The sequence below is a fragment of the Seriola aureovittata genome, chromosome 10 (assembly GCF_021018895.1).
Source record: "Seriola aureovittata isolate HTS-2021-v1 ecotype China chromosome 10, ASM2101889v1, whole genome shotgun sequence".
NCBI classification, from domain to species: Eukaryota; Metazoa; Chordata; class Actinopteri; order Carangiformes; family Carangidae; genus Seriola; species Seriola aureovittata.
In genome coordinates this window covers 10,549,421-10,560,215 of record NC_079373.1, presented here as the reverse complement: position 1 = coordinate 10,560,215, position 10,795 = coordinate 10,549,421, and the positions used below count along the sequence as shown (strand labels likewise).

At 37.4% G+C, this 10,795-nt stretch overlaps 1 protein-coding gene across 1 annotated transcript; it reads left to right on the top strand.

Annotated features, from left to right (window-relative positions):
- Window positions 1-820: 820 nt before the first annotated feature.
- Window positions 821-3,445, top strand: LOC130175765 (UDP-glucuronosyltransferase 2C1-like). The gene is made up of 2 exons (XM_056386306.1): window positions 821-981; window positions 1,815-3,445. The coding sequence occupies exon 2, from the start codon at window positions 1,832-1,834 to the stop codon at window positions 3,431-3,433; it is 1,602 nt and encodes a 533-aa protein (XP_056242281.1). The 5' UTR covers window positions 821-981; window positions 1,815-1,831; the 3' UTR covers window positions 3,434-3,445.
- The last annotated feature ends 7,350 nt before the right edge of the window (window positions 3,446-10,795 follow it).

The window sequence follows — 10,795 nt, the reverse complement described above, 5'->3', positions numbered from 1 at the left end:
TTATAAAACTGTTTTAAGAATTGATTATCAGGTGAATTGTAACATTGGTTAGAATTAAAGCCTCTCTTTCAAATCTAATAGCAATAGCAGCAGCACATGCACAGTATAATGCATGCCAACACAAACCTTTGTTCGACCTAACAAGTTTTTATTCATGCTGTCCCATAGGTGTAGAATGCAGTTCAAACAATGGCCTCAAAAAGTTGACTATATAGTGCCGAACTAATTGATCAGAGCTTATAACCTCTTTTTTCCATAGTTCATTGTCACCGTCCCTTTTCTTCCTACAGGTTTGAAAAACTGTCTTAAGCTGGCTTCTGGCTGATATCTATGTATATAAGTATGTATGTAATTCTTTATAATTGTTAGGTTGTTTGACTTGGAGTGAAAGTGTTGTATTAATAGTATTGATATTGCTGATGATTGTGTTGGCTTGTAGTAATACCACCTACTGACCTTGTGTCTTTTTTGTTTCATTTTTGTGTAATGAGTATTTGGCAGGTTATGTATGTGAAAAAAAGGTTTCTAAATTGGATAATTATTTTCGGTGTGATTTTTGTAAAAAGAAAAACCCAAAGTTTTTCCAGAGCTGTGTGGTCTTTATTTGACTTCTTTCAGAGCTTGGGTGCAGCAGTTGTGAAAAACTGTATGTACTGGTTAATTTCACTGCTCTGTTCAGGTAAACAATCATAAACTATTCAAAAGTTGTGTGCACTGACTTGACACTAGATGGCACAACAGATAAATCTGTTCTGCTTACACTAAACATGAGCTGTTGTTGTAGCAGTGCCATGAGCAGCGCTCACATTTTACAGCGGGACCTTTATCTGCAGCATTGAACACGCTCTTTTTGTTGAACCCAGAGAGCAGATTACAGGACATGTAACTGCACGTTATGTACTCATGACTTTGAAGGACAGACAAGGAGGTGCAAAGTGAAACTTTGAAGTCAGATTGCCTTTCCTGTACCTGTGGATTTGCGTAAGTGTTAACATTACTCAAGACTTAAGAGAATAGAAATCTGTGTTACGAGCGCATGTGAACTAAAAACAGTTATGTTGAAATATGGTGTTAAAATTTGGATCTGAGTGTGAGTGTATAGTTTTTTACAGCAGGTAATGTTTGTTAACAGTCACTGCAATTAACTTAAGCTTTAGAATATTAATTCATTTGCTATTGTGTTGAGTGTTTCCTGTATTATGCACATTTTAAAACCTTTTAGACTTCAGGTTTATAGTGTGGTTACAGGGTTTTTATGGCTAAAGAAAGGGGGGTGGGAGTGGGGTGGGTAACTGATTGTGCCTAAGGTTTATGGTCCAGTGCCATTTCATAAGTGGTAGTATTCAGATCCTTGAGTAAAAGTTTCAATAAAACAATGTAAAAATATTCCTTTACAGGTAAAAATCCTTCATTCTAAATTACTCTCTCTCTGAAGAAAATAGCCTACTTAAAGTATTAAAAGTAAAAGTACTCTTTCTCTAGTAAAATGTCTCCTGCTAACTAATACACATCTGAAATGTGATAAGGGGGCACAGCCACTGTTTTAATCTTTAACAATGCATTGTATTTTATAACTTTTAATGTAAAAATTTTATTAGCAAAGCAGTAACTCTGACTGTCAAAAAATGTAGTGGAGTATTTGCCTCAGGAATTAAGTGGAGCAGAAGTAAAAGTATAAGTACCTAAAAACTGGACTTAAGTGCAGTGCTTGAGAAAATGTACTTTACCCACTATTGTATCTCACTTTGTACTACGTCTGTTAACTCCAAACCGGACAGGCAGAACTCTCTTACTCACTTGTTTTCGTTTTTAAGGTCTGAACGATATCAGCATGAAGGTGCCTCATTCATCTCTGCTCACATTTGCTCTACTGTTGAATCACCTATCCAGTGTATCTGGGGGCAAGATCCTGGTGTTCCCATTGGATGGAAGCCACTGGGTAAACATGAACGTACTCATAGAGGAACTGCATGCCAAAGGCCATGAGGTCACTGTGGTGCGAGCGTCAGATAGCTGGTACATCAGAGAAAAGTCTCCCTTCTACACCTCTGTCACCCTTCCCGGGACAAGTGGCTTTGAGGAAAACTTTGAAACCTTTTTGTCCCCACAGCTGGAGATCCGGCTTCAGGGTAAGCCTACATCTTTTTGGTCTCACATCTGGACTGGTATTCAGATACAGCAGATGGTTATTAACCAGTTCAATCAGTTCCATAACAGAATGAGTGAAATGATCGTTCAGATGTTTGAAGATGAAAACCTGATGCGTTCCCTACATGATGCCAAATATGACGTGGTTTTGACTGACCCTGGAATCGGCGTAGGGGCCATGCTGGCACGTCGACTCCAAGTTCCTCTGGTTTTCAATGTCAGATGGACCATTCAAGGAGAGGCTCATTTTCTTATTGCGCCTTCACCTCTAGCATACATTCCTTTCACGGCAACAGAGCTAACAGATAGCATGACTTTCCCTCAAAGAATCAAGAATGTTTTGAGTTATATCCTTGGGATGTACACACTATCATACATAACAGAACCTCACTACAAACCTGTGGTTCTGCAGTACTTTGGTCCTGATGTGGATTACTCAACGTTTTTCCTAGATGCTGACATATGGCTCATGAGGAATGACTTTATCTTTGAATTTCCACGTCCCACGATGCCCAATATAGTCTACATGGGTGGATTTCAGTGCAAGCCCGCAAAGCTGCTGCCTGCGGACCTGGAGGAGTTTGTCCAGAGTTCTGGAGATCATGGGGTGATTATGATGACCTTAGGAACCTTAGTCGGGAAGCTTCCTCAAGATGTCGCTGAGGAGATTGCTGCGGCCTTTGCTCAGCTGCCTCAGAAGGTTATATGGAGGTACATAGGACAAAGGCCAGCAGGCCTCGGCAACAACACATTACTGGTCAACTGGTTGCCACAGAACGACCTCTTAGGACATCCCAAAACTAGAGTCTTTGTGACCCATGGAGGCACCAACGGGGTTCAGGAAGCAATTTACCATGGGGTTCCTATAGTTGGACTTCCTTTATTTTTTGACCAGCCTGATAATCTCTCCAGAATCAGAGCAAAGGGAGGAGCAGTGATTTTGGATATTGCCACGCTTGATAGGCACGTCTTTGCAGATTCACTGATGACAGTTCTTTACAAGTCCTCTTACAGGGAGAGCATGCAGACACTCTCGAGGTTGCACAGAGATCAGCCCATGAAACCACTGGATCAGGCAGTGTTTTGGATAGAATATGTCATAAGGCATAAAGGAGCCCGTCATCTACAGACGCAGTCCAACAAAATGTCCTGGTTTGTTTACAACTCTGTTGATGTCATTGCTGCTTTGTTGACAGTTGTTTTGGTCATAATATTCACCTGCATTTCAATTGTAAGATTACTGTGGAGAATGATCTTTGTCGGGAGAAAGGTTAAACATGAATGATATGAAAAGTAACAGCCTGGTTTTGTGTGTGAAATCCGAGCACTCCCAGAGACAAACCCAACATGTGTCTGTGTGTGATGTTGCTGAAGTTGACAACATTAGTACAAATGTAGAATTCAGTACATGTTGACATTTTTGAATAGTTTTGAACATGACATGAGGGCTCTTTTTAAATTGACTCTTCACTTCAGAGATCCAGGTTCATTTCTGTTGTTTTAAATTCTGCATAGAAAGAAAAATAAAGATGAGAAGTTATGAAGTAATGAAGCGTTGAAGAAATTTTCATGGCCTGGTACTCCTGGCACATTAGTATACAGAGTGCGCTCAGAAACAGTTCATTATGACATTATAATATAATGTATTATAGGTGGGGGATTTTAAGTTTGTGATAATATGGAACATTATAACAATCAAAAAAAAGTCTTGTCAACTTGGTTGCTCACCTCTTTCCTCATTTGGGAGTAAGGGCTGGTTCATTGGTTCATTAAAATCATCAACAAACAAAACAAAACAAAACAAAACAAAACAAAACAAAACAAAACAAAACAAAACAAAACAAAACAAAACAAAACAAAACAAAACAAAACAATCAAACAAACAAAGCTTTACCAAATAAAGCTTATTGGTATAGAGTGTGCGGGTGCGTATAGGTACTGAAAGTCAGTGAACAGTGGATTTCGAACATTACCTGATGATTAACTTGTCAAAGAAGCCTCTTCAAAACACAGCTGGGTGATGTGCCTGTGTGTGTGTTTCCATAGTGAACGGTGCACTCTTTGGCACAAGTGTTCAGAAGCAATGTCTCCAACACGCCTTGCCCTGTGCCATCATGTAACTGATGTGATTCTGACAGTCACGCATCTCATTGCATACAGTGTCAAGTCTGTGTCCTGTCGATGATGAGACACGTGTCCCATGTGTCGCATGGGACACTTTGTCCAGTTGTCACTAAAATTGGCACAGATGATCTTCAGACCATGTCTCACAAAAGTTATCAAATGGATTTTTGATTTTCAAAAGTATTCTTCATTTCCCTGCCTTTGTGATTGTCTGAATTTCACCTGTGTCCATTTATCCCAGCCTCCCTGCTAGTTGTCTTTGTCAGTTCATCTGTTGAGGTTTGAGGTATTTCCTAGTGCTTCTGTTTAGTTTTCGGAGGATTTTCTTAGTAATTCTTGTTTTGTTTTGTTTTGTTTTGTTTGTTCAACTCACCCTCCTGGTTATCAACTCATCTGCCTGTACGCAATATTTCTTCTAAAGTATTCAAAATTTTATTAGCAAAGCAGCATCATCATATTGTGTGAACAGTCAGTGACATACAGAACATCAGCTGAAGAGTGAAAATCAAGTGCAAATCACAGACATATTACAGAGGGGCAAGTTTTCTTTTTATCTTAAAATGAAGTACAAGAAAAATGCACACAAACGCTATGTATTCAGTAAAAGATACTGTACATGGCTGATAAAACAATATGGAACAAAAACTGTAATGATGCAGGTTACAGAAGCCTTTATCTTGACAGCTTTTGATTGAACTTCAATATGAGACAATAGCAAAGTAAAGAGTTTACCACAGTAATAATAATATTAATTCTTGCCTATTTTGTTGTAAAAAAGCAGCTTACAAACTCTATAATAAAATATATAAGATGTTGATATGTTGGAGTACAAATAATTAAAATCTTCTTGTTTCATTCTCAAACATATGCATTATATATATATAGAACTAAAGAACTAAACAGAACATAGAACAGTGTAGCCTACTTGTTTTGATCAAGCACGTAGAAACGTACAGTACATTTTGAATATTGATTTAAATCATATATTATCTACTAAGAAACTATAAACAAAAAATAAATCCAGAAGATTGCTGACTGTCTGTATCAGCTCACAGTTAAAATTATAGCCTACAGAAAAACATTTGGTGCATTTTTATTCAAGAAGCACTAAATTTGAAGATGAGATTTCTCGCAGTATACCAAATGCTCAGACAGCGGCATAAAATAGATCTGTAGCATTCTCCCTTCTTTTTATTTCTCCTGGGCTGTTTTGAATTAAAGTGGAATGGATGCAGCATCAGGAGCCTCTTCTTCTTTTAAAGTTATATTTTTTGGGGCATTTTTGCCTTTATTTGATAGCACAGTGAGTGGTATACAGGAAAGTCAGGGATGACATGCAGCAAATGACTATGTGTCGGATTCGACCTCATGGCCGCTGTGGATAGGACTAAGTTCATGTAGTCCGCACTCTAACGGGTGAGCCACCGAGGTTCCCCCAAGAGCCTCTTCTTTTTGTTCTTGCAGGTAGCATCTTGTATACATAATGTATACAATGAGTAGCACCAGTAAAATTGTGACCATGGCATTTCCCAGTCCCTAAAAGGTGGAAATTAACACAGAATTCAGTAAGACATAGGATCAAATGATCATCGGTGCAGTCATACATATTTTATTGGAGGCTGGTGATCTCATTAAAAAATCCATTTCTGACACTTGACAAAACTATAGCTGTATTTTTTTTCTTACCTGAGACAAAATATAAAACCTGTGTGAACGATGCAGAAGTTCTTCTGAAGAGTGAACTGTCATGTTGGTTGGTGCACACCACTTCAGGTTTTGTCAGCAGTTTCAAATGTACCTAGCCAGTTTGTCGTTGCACAGACCATGTAATGGCCATCAAGCAACATCAGGGCCATCCACACTATGGGAGGCAGAAAGCAACACAGCATCTTTTTATAATCTTTGCAACTGCATCTGTGAATCAGTTGCATCAACAGAGAGGCTGTAACAGCAGGGATCAAGAAAAATGGAACCACAAACACTTTGTTCCATGTAGGATTACATGGGCAGGCAAATTCCACCTCCAACATCTTCTCCACACCGGCCAGAAGGAAGCCAAAAATCACATTCGACACAACAGGACGTTGTCCAAGCTCACTCCTGAGTCCTGCAATCAGCTCATAATCTGCTCCCATAATGATGATGATAATCTATATAAAATGAAAAGTGCAGATAAAAATCTAGACAGAATTTACATTTCATGGAAACGGATTGAACAAGCCTCTAGTTTTAACTGGACTAAGTGTAGTAGCAAAGAAACAAATAGTACAGTTTCTTTTTGCCTTTGTATGAAGCATAATGCATCTCCTTGAGAAAACAATTCTTCTCTTTTATTCTCAGGATTCAGGATTCAGAATTCTGAGATAATGAGATTATTATTTTGTTAATTCAGAAAAACAGAGGATTTTTTTTACAGTAAAGAGTTTTTGATTTAAAAAAAATTCTTCCTCTGTTTTTCTGAATTAATGAGATCATTATCTTGGAATTCAGATTTTTTTTCTCAAGTGAATGCATCATGCATTACTCTTGATACAGTTAAAATAAAAAAGTTTTTCTTTACATATTTTCTTTTTTACAAAACAGGATTGACCAAACATATCAAAAGTACAGGTTCATAATGGCATGTAGCCTATTTAATTTTGAAATGTAAATTTGGTGGCAAGAGAGAAATTTCTGAATTAAAAATGATCAGTCTTTGAAAATGAGAACATTTTCATCCATTTGTTAAATAACAAAAAATCTTAAAAGCTAATTTTTTTACTAAACATATGAAAGAACATTTTTAAATTTCAAAATATAACAATGACCTGAGAATAATATTTAAAACATTTCACGCATCAATTAAATGCATAAGAAATACTTCAAAACCTCAATAAATGTTACGTAAAGCTGATGTAAAATTATTTTGAAATTGTATCAGTGTCCTGACAATTTGATTTGAAAATTAAATGTGCTTTACGTATTATGGCTGACCATATATCATATAACATATGGGCTGGGGCAAAGGAACACACAATACAACCCTGAAGATTTAACACAACCTGGAATAAATAAACCATAACACAATTCTAGTTTGTATTTGTACATTAAGAATAAAAATAAAAGATTTACCTACTTTGATGTTGAAACAGAAAAATCCTCTTGAATACTGGTTCCTTCAAGTGACTCTCTGTCAACTGCTCAGGCTTCCTTTCTCTTTCTGGTATAAATCTTCACATTGTTTTAGTAAATAACTTTACATCTGCATGCTGGTAGATATCTGATCTAAATGGAAGTCGCTTGTGGTTTAAAAGTGAAAGTTGAAAGACAGCTTCATTTTGAAGTGTTATGTGTCAAAAATAAATCTGTTGACACCTCTGATGTTGACTATTCATGAACATGACATGTAACACGTCAACACATCTATTGGATGCTACGTTACCTAGTGCTCCGTAGAATTTTTATCCCATAATGATTACCCCACACAATATTTATTTATCAGTGTCTCACCTCTTAAATTCTTGTGATCACAACCACCCAAGCTTCAGCTTTGAATGTTCTGTAATTTGTCTCTGAAGATGTACGATAAAAAAAAAAAGGGGGATTCAGGTCTGTTACTTGTTATCTGTTATCAGGTAAGCACAACAACAACCTATCACCAAGAAATGAATGAATGAAGCTCAGTTGGCTTCGAGAATTAACCATGAGTTTTCACTCCTGTGATCTTTGATCAGCCTGATAACCTTTCCAAAATCAGAGCAAACGAGAGAGCTGTGTTCAATAGACACGTCTTTGCAGGTGTAGTAACATGCAAGTGCTCTCAGTGCTGCACAGAGATTAGCCCATTATACCACAGGACCATGCAGTACTTTGTGGAGAGTAGGCTCCATCATAGCACGTAAAGTGTTATAAAGATGTGTGTTCAATAGACACGTCTTTGCTGGTGTGTTGATGTCACTTCCACCTAATGAAAGACCATGCAAATGCCTGCAGTAAAGACAAAAATCGATGGGGTAAAAGATTAACTTCCTTCCCCTTTCCCATTCCCATATTTATGCACATTCAATACATGAATCACAACATACAGCAGCATGCTTTTTGATGGTAAAAGTGATAAACATTTGCTTTTTACAAATGAATACCGTGGACTATGACGGAAAAGGAAAGGATTTTTTTATTCCAGATCTTGAAATGCACAATGAGGAATACAGGAAGCTTTATAGTGACAGTTTTTGATTTTGTTTTCCTTATTATTACTCAGCATAGCACTCACAAAAAAGACTACATAAAAACAATAATATAACATATATATAAATACAATAATATATTTTGTCTTTGTGAATGAGCCATGAGTTCTTCTGATGAGTGTATTATCATGTTGGTTGGTGTCCATCATTTCAGGTAAGTTTTGTCAACAGTAACAAATGTGCCTGTCCACTCTGTCATTGCACAAAATAATGAGCCATCAAGGAAAAGGAGAGCCAACCACACCAAGGGAGGGAGAAAGCTGCAGAGAAAATGCTGCAAACAGAGAGTTCGACTTTGGGTCGCAAGGGCAGGTAAATCCCACTGCCTGAAACCCCCCACCCCCCACTCCAATCAAGAATTTGGACTTTATTTGTGCTTCAATGACTGTTCTCCCTCAATGGAAGAGTCAGACAAAGACTCCTTTTGGTGGATGGTCAAAATTAGCAACATATATTTGCACCATATGAATATTTATATCTCTATAAGGGAAGCTCTATGAAATTGATCTCATTTTTTAATTGTGTAAAATAAAACAAACGTGATAGGAAGTAAATATTTTTAATATCTTATTTAAAGATGTGCCATGGCATTTATGTTGTTTTCATATTGTATTTTGTTTGTACATTGTGTCTCCATTTTCAGTTTTTCATTTGTCTTATTCTACATGTATTAACTACTTTCCTTGTTCCATTATATTTATATTTTGACTTATATTTTTTGGGGTTTTCTGGGTTTATATTATTTGTTAATAGGTTCACCTTTTGATAACTTACACCGATAACACAAGCATTTAACAGATTGTAACTCTATTGACTCTTTAAAATACTCAGATTAACCAGTGTGTCTACAGATTAGAGTTTGTGCAGTAGGTGGCAGCACAATGTTCTGACAGGGGATTGAGGAAATTACACAAAGACCATGAAAGATGCTTTGGTTCTTGTGTGGGAGTTTACTTTCGTTATTGTTTGTTAACCTGTGACTCCTCTGTTGTCCTCATCAAGAAGTTTTTTTGTTTATGTTGTTCCAATCTGAAAAGTAATTTGACAGTGAAAAACAAACACGCTTATAAATAAAATGGGTAAATGATCTACTACAACAGGATGACAGAGTTGTACGTCTAAAACCCAAATGCTTGCTCATATGATTTCATATTATTAGGATCACTTATTTATGTGCAAAATAAGAAGATGATGTAGGTATGTTTTTTCTAAAATCTTTTCATGCCATATAGATTTAATTATATCCTGGGTGACAGTCAAAGTGGAGGGTGTGATTGCTGCAGTAACCTGTGGGCTCTTCTGTACACTATACATTAGCTTTGACAATGAAGCATTTGATTCATGTTTAAACTGATGCTTTTGCTGATAGTTTGGTTTTCATGCACCCTAGATAGAGACTTTATAGAGATGTATGATAAGTAGCTGTCCAGGATGAACGTACGGTGAAAAAATCTCCAGGTTTTGCTGCAAGTCACTAACTACAGTATCATGTCAGTGATTAGTCAAATGTGTGGTGAGACGTTTCCTGTAGTCTATGTGATGACCTGTGTGTGTGTGTGTGTGTGTGTGTGTGTGTGTGTGTGTGTGTGTGTGTGTGTGTGTGCAACTGACTGATAAAACAATGCAGCAAAAGATTTTTATTGACACTGGTAATATGAAGCTTGAATGTTTATCACTATATACTTTATTAACAGACCTCCCAGCATGCACTGCTTGAGACGTAAAACTCAGACACTTCTCATAGTTACAGACCGGATGGGAGATGTGTGTCTTTAAAGTATATTTTTTGGGGGCTTTTGTGCCTTTATTGGACAGGATAGTGGAGAGAGACAGGAAATGGGGAGGCAGAGAGAGGGGGAATGACAAGCAGTAAAGGCCGTCCGATGCGGGACTCGAACCGGGGCCAACTGCAGCGAGGACTGTAGCCTCTACACATGGGGCGCCTGCTTAGACCACTACGCCACACGATGCCCCCGGAGCTGTGTGTCTTTAATACATGTGAAGGTGAGCCATGTTGTTTCTTTCCATAATAATGAAAACAGTATTAACAATGATGAAGGTGCAAGTTCTGCATGTGAAACAAAGACCTAACTCTTCAACCGCAGAGAACACAAACAGACAACAGGCCACAGAGGTTGTGTTGAAATAGATGTTTAAATTGAAAGCATTACTAAAGGAGTTCAATCAATTATCAAATTTGAATCAAATAAACAAGACAAAGCTTTACACAACTCAAAGTTTTTATTAAGCTGAACTCGATCTTTGAGCTCAAACACCTACTTAAGCAGTTAAAGAAA

Bases quoted from the DNA above. Each gene is read 5' to 3' on its own strand.
- LOC130175765 (XM_056386306.1), top strand. From the start codon at position 1,832: ATGAAGGTGCCTCATTCATCTCTGCTCACATTTGCTCTACTGTTGAAT.